Genomic DNA, 19,296 nt, shown 5'->3' with positions numbered 1-19,296 from the left:
GACCCTGGGATTCATTTTTCTGATGTTTAATAGAATGAATGAATCTGGTTTCCCTGAGTAACACGTGGCCCCTTCCAGCAGTCTTAGCGTTCCGTGATCTTGTTAGAAATGCAATTGTTAGGCTCCATTCTAGACCTACTAAATCAGAAATGCTGGAGGTGGGGCCTAGCAATTTGTTTTTAACAAGCCCTCTAGGGGATTGTGATGTAGCTAATGTTTAAGAACCATTGTCCTAGAAAATCCCTTGACTCTGGTAGGAGAGGATCAATTAGTGTTCTGTGTTTACAGCATCAGATTCTGGGTATTGTGTAAAACTTCCAGCTTTTCCTCCTGTATATGAAATAATAGATGAGGGCAATATGCAGATTGGATCAGAATATACTTCTAGTTCCATCACAGAATTAAAGACTTTAGACATTAGAATTGTAAAATCAAATGATTTATTATAAAACATTCATAAATCATACTTTAAAACCCGTTATATAGAGTATTTCCCATACTTAGTGAATCCAGAATTTCTTGATCATGTCACATTTAAAAAATTACACATTATATATATAAGTGATGAATCACTAAATTCTACATCTGAAACCAATTTTACCATATATGTTAACTAACTAGAATTTAAATAAAAACTCAAAATAAAAAAATAATTACACATTATATGAATAAAAATAAATCATTTAATCTCCCTGGTTCTCATCTGCAAACAAAAGTGATTTCAACGGAAGCTTATAGCTATAAAATCCTATAGTTTTGACATTCAGTAATTTAATACTAAAAATATTAGAATATTATCATCATATATAACATATAATAGAGGAATGTATTACTATAACATTTCCACTCTGATGTTTTTAGCAATCCAAACACATTTCCTTTACAAGTCTCTTAAAGTTATGTTTTCATGAGAGTCTGTTTAAGGTAACACAAGCAGGTTTTTCTTTTATGAGAAAAATTTAGTAATAATTCTTGTGACCATGTTCTTTGAACATGGCACAATTCAACCAAGCATACAAATGTTCTTGCTATTGATAAGCCTCAGTAGTTAAAACCACTTCCCTGGAGAATCTATAAATAAAAGCATTCTCTGTTTTGTTATTTGGAAACACTTGACTTGAAAAAGATCTGTTGACATATTTTTTTTTTCCTAAGAAACTCCACCATGAAGATTCATCTCTTTTTCTTTATTCTGCTCTTTTGGGTCACAATTTTACCAGGTAACATGTAAATATTTATGGGCTTATTTATGCTAATTAATTTGCAGAATCATAAGTTGTTGCTTATTAAAAATATGGTAACAACATAGGGTTTAAAAATTTTTATCCTAAATGCAATGTGGTACTCTAGACTGAACCTGAGAATAGGAAAAAAAAAAGACAATCGTGGGGAAATTAGTAATATGTGAATAAAATTTGCAGTTTAGTTGATAGTATTATACCAATGCTCATTTCTTAGCTTTGATAATGTAGCATGGTTGAGTGAGATGTTTACCATAATGGGAATTTCACCTCTATTATCCTTGCAACTCTTCTGTAAATCTAAATTGATTTCAAAATAAAAAGTTTTAAAAGATTAAATCAATACCTTAGTCTTATCAGCTTCATTCTGAAACAATTTGTTACTGAAACAATTCTTACTGGAAAAATTGTTCATTAGCATAATCAACTGGTATGGGATAGATGATTCAGTGCTAGACAAAGATCGATTTACCTTTTCCTTCTTTTTAGTCTATGCCAGTATACTACTTCCGATTATCAGAAGCCTTTCTTACTATTCTGTTCTTGTCATACAGGCAAATCATGTCTGTTGTTAGCTTTTCTTTATATATTTCTGGTCGCTGCCTTCTGTCTTTGAGTGCTACAGATCACATGAATGTTGAATGTAATACAAATACACGAGCTATATTTTTCATGAGATTTTTTTTCCACTCTCAAAGGCTACTTCCTCACATCAGGTATGTAACAAGATTCTCTCCTCCTGAGTTAATGTGTAAGTATGAATTTTACAGAAATAGAATAATACATTTTGGGAAAGAAGAGATCATTGAGTCTCAAACTTTCTATTTAAAGACCTTAAGACGTAGCTCAAGTCTACCTAACTGGCATTAAAATTAGGCTCAAAGTCACTCACTCTTAGGAAAAATATCCCTTTCTTGGTACCTGGCTGATTTCTTAAGGCCCAACAGAAATCATAACAGAGGCCTAAGAGAATAAATTAACTTATTCTTTCATTGTGAATACTGTAAAGTCTATCATGACAATCTAAAAATGTATATACTTAATAAACTGATACATTATCATTTAGAGGTTGCAAGTAGATAAAATTCTAAATAGGGGCCAACCATCAATGAAGTAACAAAGAAATACAGTTAATTGTTCATTTAACTAAGAGAATAACTTCCTTTCTTTCCATTCAAAACTTATTAGAAAATGATCTCTGGATCTTCTTTGCCAGCACTAGAAAGGATGAAAAAGAAATTCTATGCAGATTCATATAGCTTTTAACATGTGATAAATCTTTTTCTTCTTTTAATTTCAAAATAGCTAGCATGATTAGACTGCGATGTCAAGCATTTTTATGTCTTAGGAACTTATTTTTTCTTCCTAACAGCTGTATCAGGTGCTCCTACCAATAATTGAAGTCATTTGTGCATTTATCAACAAACTGAAAAGTCATGTGTCCTGTAGACTTAAAGATTCAAAACCAGTTGGGGAGGGGCGCCTGGGTGGCTCAGTTAGTTGTCTTCATCTCCTTATTTTGGCTCAGGTCATGATCTCATGGTCTTGAGCTCAAGCCCCACATCCAGCTCTGTGCTGGGCATGGAGCCTGCTTAAGATTGTCTCTTCCTCTCCCCCTGCCCCTCCCCTACTTGTGTGTACGCACACGTGCACGTGCACATTCTCATTCTCTCTCTCTCCCTCTCTCTCTCTTTCTCAAAGAAAAAAAAAAGAAAAAAAAAACACCAGTTGGGGATACAGTGGGGAAACAGTAGCATAGATTACACCATCAGTGCATCTCTGTTATTAACTTTTTGCATATTTTTCTTATATTTTCAAAGTAAAGTCATTGACCTTGTTAATCACACATGTACCAAACTTTTAGAAAACTACCCTTACCAGCAACAACAACAAAAAAATTCAAAGTAAAAGAAATATGTCAGGATACATATTTTTCCGTACAAATTTAAGGAAGTATGATAGAAAATCTAGACATGTAGAAAATAATAAAACAATAACAATGCTGTCTTTCAACTTATAGCTCACCAACATGTGGGGGTTGAATTAAACTACACGAACTGAATTGTCATATGTGTGACTCTTTTAGAGTTCTTCAGTTGTTCTTATATCTCACCTGCAAAGTGTAAAAATCCTTACTCAAAATTGAGACAGAAAATTTTCATTCTTTTCTCACTCTGACTGTTATAGATGAAGAGATGTCCAGATAAAAGCTATTGTCTATGCAGGGAAATGTCTGTTGAAGTCATTTAGCTTTCCTCTTCATTTACAGAGGTTATAAATGCACCAAATGTCTAGAAATAAAGTATTGTTTCACTCCCAGGTATTGTTTGACTTTACCTGACAAACTGAAAAAAAAATATGTTATTGCCAATAATCCCTTTTCTTTAAATCTGACATATACTTTGAATGGGATAGTATAGCTTTGTGCGGCAAGAATTGTCATGCTTCCCCTCCCCGCATTTCCAAGGAAGTTAATGGTAGCCTAAAGGATAAAACAGCAGGTGAGTGAAAATAACAAGAAATATGGGTTGAAAAATATTTAGGAAATGCCTTGTCCATTTCTAGCTTATATATTAAATAAAACTTTATATACTATTTAATGAAACTCCCTAGCATGTTAACATGTTAATAGATGCAGTATGAATGATACATACAAAATGCTTTGTGAGAGTCCTGAAAAAAGAGCTTACTTTCCTGAAAGTGATCCACAGACATATCAGAGAGAAGACAGTATGCAAACAATGTATCTGAGGGTGGAGACAGTTATGTTTGGCTTATCACAGCATCACAAGACAGTAATTTTAATCACTGAAAACAGCGTTTTCAATTAGAGGCAACTTTGCCCCCAAGGAGACATTAGGCAATGTCTGGAGATGTTTTCGGTTGTCACAACAGGTATTATTGGCATCTAGTGGGCAGAGGCCAAGGATGCTGCTAAACATTCTTCAGTGAACAGTATAGCATCCCACAGCAAAGAATTGTCCAACTCAAAAGGTCAATAGTGTTTAGGGGGAGAAAGCCTGCACTAGGGATTGGCTTAGCGTTTAACAAGGGGTGTACCTAATAGTTGAATGAGTGACTGGAGGCTTGCAAAGGTGAATGTCAGTGACCCAAACACACAGGCCTGGGAAATACTTATATTTTGAGCTGAAAATGACAAGAAAGGAGACAATATTTTCAGAAAGGTGAAATAAGACAAAGAATGAATAAGAGAAGGGGTGAGGTCAGTTTAAGGTGGAATATTGATCAACACCATCAAGTGTGACAGTCCTCTTGTCGAATACAATTCAGGTTTCTGTCACTGGCAAATCATACATGGGTTTGATAATAGTAACTTCTCAGAAACTATAGAATAAATAATGACATTTAGAAGTTAGCATTCAATCTGTGCAATGTAACTATTCTGCTGTAAAGTGTGTCATATTCTGCATTGCATCAGTTATAGTGAGAAGAGAGCTAATTTTAATAGAATAGCTAGGTTTTATATCAGCTCTGTATACCAACAATATAGAATATGTAGCTCTGAGTCCATATATTCACTGAGAAGTATCACTACTTACCAACAACTGTTGGAAATGCAGACAGCATGTCTAGGTAGAAAGGCCTGGCCTTTAAGGGGACTGATTGGAACACTAGACCTAATTATGTTTGCAACTAGTGGCAAAGTTTGTTTTCATACCACGAGTTTACAAAAATATTTGAATCTGGCCTTCAGTCAGCCATCTGCAATATTCAGAATTCTCCCACACCAGTTCCCTTTAATCTCACCACATGAGTAAAATGACGTGTCTACGAAAAATGCACCAAAACATACGGTTTATGAAAACAAATGGGCCAGCACATATAGTGAAATATAAACTTAAAATATATTTGGCTTGGAAAGAATCTTACAACCTATCAGACCAATATCTCCCAATTCCCCAAGTACCCCAACTATTTTAAATATAAACTTTAAGTGAAAATCAATTTCTAAATGATACGATAAAACATGTAGTTCAGAGCACTGGTAATATTAAAAATCATGTCATGGCTAACAATGGCCTTACCTCTAGTCATTCCCATTTGTTAAATCAGTGCTGTCATCAGACACGTGTCTAAGTTAAATAATTTCTTTGGGGATGTAAATCCCAAGAGACCCGGGGGAATTGTAAGAATTCAGACGAATTGCTTACGATTACCTGTCTCTCAAGATTTTAGAAAAGTAAAATAAATCTACAATAGAAGTCGCTTGCAGAACTCAAAAAACAGAACGTTGTGTCGAAATAATATTTTTGAAAGCAGAAAAGGGGGGAATTCAAAGGCAATTGGATAACTGTAGAGCCCAAACCTGAGAGAAGATAAATAATGAGCACTTCTTGGGCTGTTGATTTGGGGAACTATCCTTGAGTTACTTACTGTCCAGTCACTTGTAAGGAAGCAAGCTGGCACACCTAACTTAGGTCCAAGGCACTTTCTAATTTTCAGGATTTACTTGCATCAAGGGACAGTACATGAGCTTAAATTTTCTTCAGTAAGATTTTCCCTGTCATAAATTAGAAGGGGGACATTTTCTTTTGACCTACACAATAATCTTCTACTTCTTGGACCTTCTCCTTTTAAAATATGGGTGTGTCATAGCTAAATTACTAATTTCAGTCATTCTTTCCTTCTTACAGCCAGAAAGAAATATCCCCAGTATGGTAGCTTGGATTTGAGGAGAGAGTGCAGAAAGGGTAATGGCCGATGTAAACTTGAGTGCCAGGAAAATGAAATTAGGATTGCTTACTGCATGCGACCTGCAACCCATTGCTGCTTGCAGAAGTAAAGCTGACAGAAGCCAAGAAAGAGATACACGCTCCAAGAAGAGAGGACCAGTGTTACTAAGTCTTCCCAGAGTATACTTCAAGGCTTGTGTATCTCAAAGAATTAAATAAAATTTAACATTGAGCCACTCCCAAGTGGTTCTATGTCACACATGTACCTGGTGCATTTACACCGCATTTTCTCTTGATCTCTTGGTACCAGAAGTAAGCAGAATTTATTTTATGGGAATCCCCCAAGAACTATCAAAAATTCTAAGTGCTTTGTGTGGGTTGACATAAGTAATGTTGTGAGAAACCCTAGGTCAGAGAAATGGGAGAAACATATTCCTGAAATGGAAGCCTCCAATGGAAATGTGCTGCATTTTCATCATTAAACACTGCTCTATAGATTATCCCATGAACGGATACAAATCCACAGGGCTTGTGAGACTAGGAATTGAGAATGCAGATCCTGCTCATGAGAGAAAGAGCTGAAGTAAGAGAAGGATCAGTATAAGAACAGAAAAGCAGAGGAAATCATAATCAGCTCCAATTTCTGTCCTTCTTACATATTTAGTGGAGAAAAATGTGTATCAGGAAATAAAAGAGGGAGTAAAAATGGAAGGGAAGAATTCCTTGAAGGAGAAGAGCCTATATGTAATTAAGTATTTTGACAAAGAAAGGCAGAAACTATGGCTAACTACTCATTTGGGCTCCACAGTCCTCAGATAATTGTGTCTGAGGAGACACAAAGCAAAAGAAAGGAGAAGAGTGATCTGCAGTCGTGAGCTTTACTCTGTCGGAGTTCCTCTTGCTACTTCCTCTCAAGGGCCACATTATCTCTCCCACAACACTCGCACCAATACGTCTATATCAGACGGTTGCTATTAGAAAATGCACATTCCACTTCTTTTATGAGTTTAGGGCTGCAACTTAGTTATTGGTATTAATTCAGAACTATTTTTAAAAACACCATCGATAGCATAACACAGTAATAAAACAGAAGCTTCCCTTCACCAAAAATAAAGCTGAATATATTTTTGCAATTTAACTAAGTAAAATGAAATTTATTGAGTGGATATATGTAAGCCAGACTTGGACGCAGAAGGAGATGAGAAGTTAAAGAATTACAGGCTCATTCTATCTGGATATTTTCCTTCCTTCCTTCCTTCCTTCCTCCCTCCCTTCTTTCTTCTTTCTTTCTTTCTTTTTTTCTTTCTTTCTTTCTTTCTTTCTTTCTTTCTTTCTTTCTTTCTTTCTTGTTGAAGTATAGTTGACATACAGTATTATATTAGTTTCAGGTGTACAATATAGTGATTCGATAATTCTATATATTACAAAATGCTTGCGACAAGTATAGTTGCCATCTGTCACCTCTACTGATTTTTTTATTAATGCTTATTTATGTATTTTTAGAGAGAGAGAGAGAGCACAAGTGGAGAGGGGCAGAAGGGAAGGAGAGGGAGAATCCCAAGCAGGCTCCACACTGCCAGCACTGAGGCCAATGCGAGGCTCAGTCTCATGAACTGGGAGATCTTGACCTGAGCAGAAATCAAGAGTGAATGCTTAACCAACCAAGCCACCCAGGAGCCCCTATTGATGTTTTTATTATGGCATCGCATTACATCTTCTAAATGCAGATTTGAGATGCATTATCTATTATGGTAACATGAACAGAGAAATAATTTTTCTCTATTTAGATAAAGTTTTTGGATTTACTTCCATCATAAGGGACTGTTTACTTTTTCATGTTTTATTTTAATAAAAATATGACTTCCTATTATGAAGCAATTACTAAGCATATGTTGGAGTCTCACATGCATTATCTTTCACATATTTTAATAACTTGAAATACACTTTGACTTCTCAAGTGTGTTCCTTTGTAGTATAAATATCTTCAAAGGTATTTTTACAGTATTTATTTGAACAGGGTTTTTCAACCTGAGAACTATTGTTATTTTGATCCAGACAATTCTTTGTTGTCCAGATCTCCTCTTCATTGTATCTTTAGCAATAGGATGTTTCTTAGTATCCCTAGCCTTTACCCACCAGATACCAATAGCTCCCCTTCCCCTAATTGTGACAAAAATGTCTACCTACATTGTCAATATCCCTTCTGGAGGCAAAATCACCCCAGATTAGAACAACCATCTTATCATTACATACTCATTCTCACAGAAATTTCAAAATTAAAAGTGGAAACAACAACCAAAATCATTACTGTTTCCAGGTAGCACATTTTCTGTGTCTTATGAAAACTATTTGAAATTTTCATGTTATTACATATGCACTAGAGATGATATATTAGTGGCCGGGAAAAAACATAGCCCAACTTTTGAATAATGAATATATGTTGAGAAGATTAGTAAAATTAAATTCTTAAAATGAAAGCTCAAGTTACATCTTACCTAACCAGACACAATCATTATATTAAGATCTGTAATGTAGAATCGAGAAGCTTAGTATACTATTAATATGGAACAAATAAGAATTGAGTTTTTATTGGCCATCAAGAAGTGGCAGGAAATAAGAGGTTTCCTGGAAGACACCCAAGACATCTCCCCATATGAACTAGTCTATACTGGTAGACCCTCTATCCTTCAGTGCTTGACAAAGAAAAACAAAACCATCTATATTTCTGAGCTGGTCTTTCCTGCGGTCCAGTGTACACTCAAGCCAGCAGCCTCTTTTCAGCCCAAGGAACGAATGTGACAAACTTGAAGGAGAAATGTAAACCTATGGGCATCAATTAGGAAATTAATATTTTTACCTACAGAAATCTTTTAACTGTTTGTTGTGCATGATATTGACTAAACATTGTAGAAGCCCTTTTGACAAAGTTCTGCATCCAACTCCCTTAAAAAGAAAGATATGTCACTAATTATTCATACCGACCTCAGAGTTTGTTAACAACAACAACAAAAAATAAAGAATAAAAGGTAAATATTTACACATGGGAAGATTTCTGGAATCTTTCTTGCTCATGCATTTTAATTTTCATTGGGTTAATTGACAATACAGATAGATAATCCTAAATTAAACTGCAGTTGACCTTTGAACAACAGGGGTTTGGAGTACATGGATCCACTTCTATGTGGATTTTTTTACATAAATACAATATAGTATTACAAAAGTATTTTCTCTTTTTCATAATTTTTTCAATAGCATGTTCTCTAGCTTACTTTATTGTAAGAATGCACCGTATAAAACATATAACCTACATAATATATATTAATTGACTATTTATATTCTCCATAAGGCTTCTAGTCAACCGTAGGCTATACATAGTTAAATTTTGGGGGAGTCAGAAGTTATATGTGGATTTCCAACTTATGCGGGCGACAGAAGGTCAATGTTTCTAAGTATTGAGTTGTTTGTGGATCAACTGTGGTTACATCTAGAGCTGGAAGTTTTACATTTTTCTGTCCTTTGGTCCAGAGTGTATTTCCCTTCACTTTTAGTTTTCTTTGAGTCTGGATTAGCAGTGGCCCTGATGAAGGAGGCACCATCAGGTGTTGGGTATTTTTGTTGTAGTCATAGCTCAATACACACCTGAATCAGTTAAAAGCATTCTGTTGAAATGAGGTCTATCATTCTGAAATCCCAGCACGGGGCTAGAGAGGAAGATACCATGCATTCATACCCACCCCATTTCAGGATTTATTTCACCTTCATATCCTTGGGCAAGAATGAAACGCAATTCCAAATAGTAATTTATTTATTCAGACACTTGACTAATAATGGCTTGCTTCTTCCCAGGTATGATATTATGGGTTTTGGATTTGAAGATAAAGTTACAGCTCTTGCCTTTTTTAAAAAAAAAAAGTTTATTCATTTATTTTGAGAGAGAGAGAGAGAGAGAGAGAGAGAGAGAGAGAGAGAATGGGTGGAGAAAGGGCAAAGAGTGAGGGAGAGAGAGGATCCCAAGCAGGCTTTGTGTTATCAGCACAGAGCCTGACATGGGGCTTAATCCCAGGAACTGTAAGATCATGATTTGAGTGGAAATCAAGAGCCAAATGCTTAACTGACTAGGCCACCAAGGCACCCCTACAGCTCCTGTTTTAAGAAACTAATAGTTACCAATAACAAACTGAGTTTTAAGTAATTATTCAAACTTGATAGAGTTCAAAATGAGTAAGACATGGGATGTGCCCCCAACAAAAGCAATGTCAGTTCATAACACTGACAATACATTAGACACTGCATTCCATGCCCCCCTCTCTCATTTATTTACCAATTCAATGAATATTCTTTGAGAACCTACTATGTATAGCCATAATGTAATATGATTAGGACACATCAACAAACAAAACAGGCACTATTTCCTATCTTTGTGGAGCTCATATTCCAGAAGTGGAGACAAATACAAGCAGTAAACATAATAAATAAGCATTTTATGCTAGAAGATGATAAATCAGAGTTCAGGGACCCCAAAAAATGAAATTTGAGATAGGATTTTTCAGGAGGCTCTTATTGAGAAGGTGACATTTAAGTAAAAAAAAAAAAATGACAGAGGCCAAGAAGCATCATGTGGCACCCACGAGTTTGTGGGGAATGCTAATGAAGGTGGCTGGAGAAAAGTGGGTTGGGAGGAGAGTCCTGGATGAGCTCGTCAGGGAGGAAGTGTGTTGGAGGATTACCCAGAGTTTTTTAGGAACTAGAAAGGATACTGTCTTCTAAATTATGAGAGAAATCCAGTGGGCTTTCACCTGAGGAAAAACGTGATTTAAATTTTATTTAAAAAAAAACCTCTCTGAAACACTTTCATGAGTTAGGAGATATTAACATATATAAGTAATACACTATGGTAGCTCACTTCAGGGTGCTAACAATAAAAACAATGAGTAATGGTAGGGTTCTGGGCAGTTAAAGTCACATTTTATGAGAGATTTTTGCCTTTAAGCTACTTTCTTTTATTTGCTTTTTAAAAAAAATGTCTACTTATTTATTTTGAGAGAGAGAGAGAGTGGGAGTGGGGAAGAGGCAGAGAGAGAGAGAGAGAGAGAGAGAGAGAGAGAGAATCTCAAGCAAGATCCTTGCTATCAGTGCCAAGCCTCATGTGGGCTTGATCTCACAAACCATGGAGCTGAAATCAAGAGTCACTCAACTGACTGGGCTACCCAGTCAGCTACTTTCTAATCTGCTTTATTCCTATCTTCACCAAACTTTTTGAAAACCAGCCTCAACTCATAATCTCCTTTTATCACCTTTTATATACTTTTTTCCCCAATACATTCACCCATGTCAATTAACTGAAAATCTTCTTGCTAATGTTATCGATGTTTTCCTAAAAGCAAACCCAAAGTCGTATTTTAATTCTTTGTCTTGTGGACTTCTGCCTACTGCTAGAGTTGTTCACTGTTCTGACAATGTTTGACAATTATTTGGTGGTCTCATTTTTTTATATAAATCCCTTTTTTAAAAAAGTTTAGTTATTTATTTTGAGAGAGAGAGAGAGAGAGAGAGAGAGAGAGAGAGAGCAGGAGAAAGAAAGAGAGAGAATCCCAGGCAGGCACCAGAGCCTGACTCAGGGCTTGAATTCACGAACTGTGAGATCATGACCCGAGCCGAAATGAAGAGTTGGACGCTGAATCAACTGAGCCACCCAGGTGCTTCTTGATGGTCTCTTAAATTCAGGGGCCTCTACTGCTGTGTCCCTGAATCCCTTTTCTTCTTATTTGTTTCCCTGAGATTATCTTCTTCAGTGCAATGACTTCTGCTATCAACAAATATTTTTCTCGAATCTCCTTCCCGAATCAAAAGGTTTTTTTATTTATAGTTATGGAACTTATCTGACTGGCCTCCAATTTTTTTTTTTAATCCCAATATGTCCAAAACAGAGCTCATCTTACTCACAAAGGCTAAAGTCTGTGCTCCTCTTTTTATTTTCTGCTTCATTGATTGTTATCATCAACTGCACAGGATTAAGGGCTAACACACTTGTTACTGCTCTACTTCCTGGTATTCTTGCCCCAAATCCAAAAGTTACTTCGTTGGGCTGCTTCAAATTCACAAATATCTCCCCCTTTATTTGAAACCCCATGAACTTAATTATCTTTCTCATTATTTCTTATTTAGAATATTCTAACAATGTTCACCCAGCCTCTCTGCTACAAAATTTTCTCCAATCCCTTCCTTAAAGGGAAGATGGTGCTTAACGTTTCCATAGAGAATATGGAATTCATGAGAATTCTGCTCATCAGAATATTCAACTCATCAGCTGTGGAGGTCTTTTGCCACCTGTGCCCAGTTTTTCCTTCCTTGCGTTTTCTGAAGTCTGTGTCCATATCACTCCAGTCATGCTAAAAGTCACACCATTCTACATATATCTCACAACATCCACGTTTAGAATACATATATTCTAAGTGCTTCCCCTAATGCCTCAAAAATATGCTATTGGCTTCTCAAGGTGCAACTAAAAGTCACATCTTCTGTGAAATGATTGAACATACACTTGTTTGGAGTCCAACATAACTAACTTTGAAGCCTCTCCCACCCCTTTTACTCCCCGTGAAACTCTGTGCAAAGTTCTTTACTTCAATTGTTCTTATGGGTGAAATGAGAATGATCATACCTATCCCAAAGTGAGTAGAGCATTAAATCAGATAATGTACACAACTTATTTAGTAAAGAGCCTAAAATTTAACGAACGCTTAACAAAGCATAGGTTTTCCTAATGGCTGTGGTGGTAGTAATAGTAAAATATACTTTTGCAGTTTACAGCTTTTAATTTTATGCTTGGAGAAGATTTCTATTAATTCCTTAGGATTGTCTTTACAAGTGATATTGTACCATTTTTATGTCATCATTTCCCAACGAACACTGGTTTACTTTTGGGGGCAAGGAGCTTAATTATCATATTCATTTTTTGCATCTGCATCTAGCATGGGGCCGAGTGCGAATAGCTGCCTACTTAAAGGTGTGTGGTATGAATCGCGAGAGAAGGTATTTTCTTCATTTAATAGCAAAAGTAAAGAAAATCAGTGAATTAATAAAGGTTTCCTCTGAAACCTGACACAAACTTATAAGCAACTCATACCAATGACAATAAAACTTATTATACTCATTGTGGGGCTACAGAATATGTCTATATCTGTTATCTCATTTGCCACACAACCTTCCAAAGTAGACATTACATACATTTTACAGTTGAAGAAATTAGTACAAGGGTTAGGTCATTTGCTCAGTTGACATAGGAAATAACGGATGGAGAGATTGTGATAAAGTCCAGAGAGTCTTTCAGTATAGAACACCAATTAAATATCTATATCTGATATCATACTATTCACTCAATCATTTTGTCACTTATTTACACACTTATTGAGTATGTATGTTTCAAGCATTTTACTACATACTGTAATAAATCAGTGAACAAGGCACACAGTGGACCTGACCTAACATAGATTGAAGACTAGAGGTTTTGGGAGCCTGGGTGGCTCAGTTGGTTAAGCATCTTGACTCTTGGTTTCAGCTCAGGTCATGATCTCACAGTTCATGAGCTGGAGCCCCTCATCGGTCTCCCTGCTGGTAGCATGGAGTCTTATTGGGATTCTCTCTCGCTTTCACTCTGCCCCTCACTCCCTCTCTCTCTCTCTCAAAGTAAATAAATAAAAAGTAAAAAATTAAAAATTAAAAAAAAAAGGACTGTGTTTACACTATACCAGGGGCATGTATGTTAATAGCACTGTTTCATCTGGGGTCACTTTAAAATGTAAATCCAAATGGAAAATAAAAACAAGTATGAGAATAAGCTGATTTTTGAAAGTTTATTCATCTTTTAACATTATAAGAGAAGTTTACATATTTTATCTCCTTATATTTTTTAAAATTCTATTTAAAAACACCTCAATTTTATGAGCAAATCAAGATCCAGTGGACAAAATCCTTTGCCCAATCTATCACAGCTAATAAATACAGCATATAGGATTGAAATGTACTATCTGATTCTGAAAGAGCATGCTGTTTCAAACATATTTTAGAAACTTCTGACTATGGTCTTGCTCCTACCTTGATTTTAACTTGGACCCAGTAAGAGTAGACATCATCCAAAATACCTCTTCCTACTTTTTTTTTTTAATTTTGTTTATTTATTTTTGAGGAGAGAGGGAGACAGAGCATGAGCAGGGAAGGGGCAGAGAGAGAGGGAATTTGAAACACAGAATTTGAAACAGGCTCCAGGCTCTGGCTGTCAGCAAAGAGCCCAATGCGGGGTTTGAACTCACCAGCCTTTGAGCTGTGAGATCATGACCTGAGCCACCCAGGTGCCTCCTTATTTCTTTTTCTCTCTCTCTCTCTTTTTTTTAAATGTTTCCCCTTCTTTCTTTCTTTCTTTCTTTCTTTCTTTCTTTCTTTCTTTCTTTCTTTCTTTTTCTTTCTTTTTTACAGTTACAGCATCACATCCTCAAACACCAATGTCCAGAGGTCTGTGTCTCATTTTTTTTAATATGAAATTTATTGTCAAATTGGTGAAATAAGTCATACAGAGAAGGACAGATTCCATATGTTTTCACTCCTATGTGGATCCTGAGAAACTTAACAGAAGACCATGGGGGAGGGGAAGGAAAAAAAATGGTTAGAGAGGGAGGGAGCCAAAACATAAGAGACTCCCCTTCCTACTTTCAACTCAGCCTTGCTATATGCATCATGAAGTAAATAGAGAAGTCATCTGCAGAGAAGTTATTTGCTAGGAGATGGGGAGATATATGCCAGATATTTCACCCAGGAGGAAGAACACCCACCCCGCCCCAGAGCATGGGAAAAATAACATTTAACAAACTGTGGGGAGGCCATTGAGCTTTTAACCACTGGTTCCCAACAGAGATTTCTCTATCCATGTGTATGCAGGATTTGTTATGGGGCTGGGGTCCACAATAGACGTACACCATATTTGTAGCACTTCACTCTTGCCCAGATGATCAGAAACCTGTCCAAACTATATAGCCCTTATCCATCCTCCAACTAGTGTTTACATATGTCTCTTATCAGGAAAATTAGTCATCATAGACTCATTTCTCCAGTGATATTAAAATGTGCAGAGATATTTATAGATAAAAGAGATGCTATGCATCCTTCCTCCGAACAGTCATTCATTTTTATTTTTATGTGGTTATCAATGAGTTTAAGTCACCTCACATAGCTATGCACTCATGGATAATATTTGTATGGCACTGTACAGTTTATAACATATTACATAACCAATTTTCACAAAAACGCGATGAGGTTGTGTTATTTTCTTTTATAATGTTCACATCACAGAGCTGTGACTCTAAAATGACATATTATTTGCAAATAAGTAAGAAGTGATGGAAGCAATTTTGTAACGCAAACCTTTTATTTCCAGATCATGCACTTCTATAGGTGTTTTCATGATTTAAAACATTTATATCCTTTAAAATAATAAGAAATTAAAAACAACAGTAGTATATTTTCATGTTACTAGTGATCACTATAAACCCATATTTCTCTTTTCTGAATTTAACATATCTTAAAAGTCAACATGGATGTTGTGGGTTGACAAGATATTAGGGTCTCAGGAATGTTGATTAGCTTAAAAAGTACCTATCCCAGCAAAAGTTTTAAAAAAAAGTAAAATGCAACCATGCATATGTACTTCTCTACTTTTAGTTATATCAAATATGGGTCTGAAGGAACTTTAGATTTCACCAAAATTTACCGGTGACCAGGGGTCTGTCATCATAAATTAGCTTCCCATTCCCAAAGGAAATACATATATTCACATGTCAAAACCTTCCTGACACTCTCTTGCACTTTACACGTAACTTCCTTTCCTTTTCTACTAACTTTATTGACAACAATAAAGTTAGTCCATTTGAAGTATCTTCTACATTCGCTGCATTTGAGCTTTCTGACTAAATCCCAACCAAATGCTTAGAGAATACTAGGTACTCAAACACCTGCCCCATAGAAATGAAACACCATTCTGAATTTCATTTTGGTTTTATGCAGACAATTAGGTTCTATGAGTTAACATTATATAATGTTAATCTAAATTCTATTCAGTTTATTCTCTAAATTTTAATAAAATTATTTTGCTTTGTTTTTCCTGACACACACATGGAAAATTTAATATTCAAAATATATTTGCAATAGCCATGTTTATTATATTCCATCATGCAGATAGGTGGAAAGACTTATCCAAGATAAGTAAATACTATGATAAAATTGGGGGGGTGGGCAGAAATAAGCCTGACACACAAGTCTCTTTTTTCTAAAGGCATTAGTTGCAGTACAATAGAATCATTAAGAAAAATAAAATCCTAAGTAACTAAAATATTTGCTTCCATTTACTATAGTTTAATGTGTGAACCCAAAGCTGTGAGTTTGGAATCTCAGGATATCTTTCTTTTGCATTGTCTTAGATGACACAGCAAACTAAAAGATTAACATGAGGATTCTCTTTTTACTAAATACTAAATGTATATCAAAACTGTGTTTCTGTGTGCACATCTAATATGGTGTTGTTTCCTCAATAAATTATCAGTAAGTATCTCCATGTCTACTGTATTACAATTATCAGGATATACTGGGTAGGAGATAACAAAGAATCAGAAGAAGTCATAACTGTCACATGTGGTTGACATATTGGCCACAAGAATAAAAATATCATGACACATGTTTAAGAAAAATACATGTAATTAAGTACTTAGTTATGTTATTCATTCATTATTACTATAGACTGGTGAAAGGGATATATTCATTTGCTCTAATATAACGAAAGAAGATTTCAATTAAGAGTAAGATCTGGAATGGAGAAGAAAGCATTGAACAAATGATACTGTGAAGAGGCAGTCAGAGTAAGCTTAAAAAATTGAAAAAAAAAACATGAAAATAAAAATGATAGGTTTTTAAAGAACTACAAACCTCATCTTAATGAAAGCATGGGAGAGCAAATCTGGTGTTCATAAAATAAGAAAAAAAGATAGGAAGGTGAGTACTGATATGGGCTGAAAGATAAGGACAGTAAGATGTTTGTAGCTCAGTCTCTTTCTGCAACAACTGCTAAATTGTGCTATAACACTACCTGGCATACCAGACTCTCCATCTCCCACATGCATGATCTCATGACCAAAACAGACTTTTTGTCTTCCCTAGGTAACAAGACTCCCAAGTGAAAAATGAGGTTGATGACTTTAGATGTCTTTCTTGATTGCAGCCAGAAGTAACTGAGCCAATGTATAGATTTGAAAGATGCAAAAAATTGAAAGGAATATGTAAAACATTTTGTAATGATCATGAGTATGATTACGGATACTGCATTAAATGGAGAAATCAGTGCTGCATGTGAACTCTGGAAAACAGAAGTACTATTGAGCATCGAAGTCTGGAACAGAGATTCATCTTACCGACGCGAGAGTGGGTAGAAAGAAAACGTTTGCAACGTTTAATAGAAGCATTCCCTTTTAAATCTTCAGTACCACTGTTTACATAAATAAAAATAATTTAGTTTGTATTCTATTTATTTCCCACTTTCTTTGAATTTCAGATGGATGAATGTATTAATTAAACAGAGGATCAGACTCTAATTGTGCTTATAATCCCATTATGGACATGTTGCCAACCAGATATTCATGCTACTTATCTGAGTTGCTCTGTTTCATTTCTAAATATATGTATAGGACTTTATTGCCAGTTTTACTATGAAAATCATGGTTATCTTCATAGATGCTTTCTTCCACACCAAAAATCTCCGTATGTAGTTTTAAATCTTTCTTAAAAGCAAATGCATGTTTTCTCTCTTTCAAATGTGAACCCTTCCAATCTTGGCTTACTTACTGATTTTTCATATGCATTTAACCAATTCCTATGAGGTGACAATTTGAGATGACACACTTTAGTAGTAGTTCCCTCAGGAAAAAACAAAACAAAACAAAACAAAACAAAACAAAACAGTTCCCTCAGTAGGCCAATGAAATACTATTCATGACACTGAAGAGGGATAAATATTAAGGTTTTTGAGAACAGCTTCCCTCTTATCCATGCAATCATTTAATCAAATGAAATCCCACAAGGAAGCTCAGTAATAACAATTCTTGTTCCAACAATTTAGGACTATGTTTGGCCAGCTCAGTCGGCTGCTCCTAAAGAATATGTCAGATTGAAGGAATCTTTAATTTTGTTGGAGAAGGAACTGGAATGCCACAAGCAATGTAGAGCTGCAGGGCAGCTCAGTAAGTTGATGAATGAACTTGACCAACTGCTCAGAACACCTATCTCCAAGGTCCACCATGAAATCTAGCAGGATTAGTTTTATCTAAAAGGGCGATGTTAGAGAAGTTTAGGTATCAGAAAATTTCACTTTTCAAAAGCAGAGCCCATGACTTTGCAGCTGATACACACATGGGATAACTTGGGGAATATCAGGGTGAGCCTAGGAAAGATAAAGACATTGAAAGGAACGACTGTGTGGTAGCAAAAATGAGGGCTCCCCTGGCCACCCTGAAGATCATATTATTTGCCCTAGAGATCCTCACTGAGCAGAGGGCGGCTTTTGTATTTCCAGAAATTGTGCTGCTGTGGGGCATTTAGTGAGAAGGTGGCATTTAGTGTAACAGGAGGTTATTATTGTAACATACACCTTTGTGCTTACAACTGTTTAGGCTACTCTACCTGACATATTTAAGTTATAATGTATACATATATTCATACATAGTGATACATATTATGACTTCATTTAATCAAGACACAATGGATGTCTGGACTGTTATGTCTAGAAAAATACTATTGTTTTTGTGAAAGTACAGTATTCTTTCTGACTACTAGCTCTTTGAAGATAACACTAAGAATTGAACTTTTCCCATACTTAGTAAGCCCTGAGAGGTGAGAATTTTTTGTCCTTTCATTTTAACAACATATGATATGAAAAGGAATGTTTTTTTATCTTATTTTTTTTAGAGAGAGAGAGAGCACATGAGTGGGGGAGAGTGGCAGAGGAAGAGAGAGAGAATCTTAAGCAGGCTCCACTCAGCGTGAAGCCTGACATGGCACTTGATCTCATGACCCTGGGATCATGACTTTGTGTGACAATCAAGAGTGGGATGCTCAACTGACTGAGCCTCCTAAGCAACCTAAGAGGGAAAGTATTTTAATTCTTTTCTACTAAGAAATTTTCTACCATGCAATGTTTTTTTTTCTCTCTTTTTTTTGATAACATTGGTCCATAAGGTCAGAATTCCATGAGGTAATGTAGAAATGTTTATATGAATATTTATACTGCTGAATTGTAGAAATAATTACTTTGTATCTTGAATTATAAT

General features: G+C 35.6%; 2 protein-coding genes across 2 annotated transcripts; both read left to right on the top strand.

Annotated features, from left to right (window-relative positions):
• The first annotated feature begins 1,165 nt into the window (after positions 1-1,165).
• Positions 1,166-6,045, top strand: LOC122219039 (beta-defensin 110). The gene is made up of 2 exons (XM_042937316.1): positions 1,166-1,220; positions 5,897-6,045. The coding sequence occupies exons 1-2, from the start codon at positions 1,166-1,168 to the stop codon at positions 6,043-6,045; spliced, it is 204 nt and encodes a 67-aa protein (XP_042793250.1).
• A 6,862-nt stretch (positions 6,046-12,907) lies between these two features.
• On the top strand, positions 12,908-17,327 carry LOC122220689 (beta-defensin 110-like). Its single transcript, XM_042940385.1, has 2 exons — positions 12,908-12,967; positions 17,196-17,327. Exons 1-2 carry the CDS (start codon positions 12,908-12,910, stop codon positions 17,325-17,327), a joined length of 192 nt encoding a protein of 63 aa, XP_042796319.1.
• The last annotated feature ends 1,969 nt before the right edge of the window (positions 17,328-19,296 follow it).

This window comes from Panthera leo, chromosome B2, assembly GCF_018350215.1.
Source record: "Panthera leo isolate Ple1 chromosome B2, P.leo_Ple1_pat1.1, whole genome shotgun sequence".
In the NCBI taxonomy this organism is placed as follows: Eukaryota; Metazoa; Chordata; class Mammalia; order Carnivora; family Felidae; genus Panthera; species Panthera leo.
This window is presented reverse-complemented; position numbering and strand designations above follow the sequence as displayed.

Coding starts and splice junctions, on each gene's coding strand:
- LOC122219039 (XM_042937316.1), top strand. CDS start 1,166: ATGAAGATTCATCTCTTTTTCTTTATTCTGCTCTTTTGGGTCACAATT. Junction 1,221..5,896: donor TTGGGTCACAATTTTACCAG/GTAACATGTAAA, acceptor TCCTTCTTACAG/CCAGAAAGAAATATCCCCAG.
- LOC122220689 (XM_042940385.1), top strand. CDS start 12,908: ATGGGGCCGAGTGCGAATAGCTGCCTACTTAAAGGTGTGTGGTATGAA. Junction 12,968..17,195: donor GGTATGAATCGCGAGAGAAG/GTATTTTCTTCA, acceptor TCTTGATTGCAG/CCAGAAGTAACTGAGCCAAT.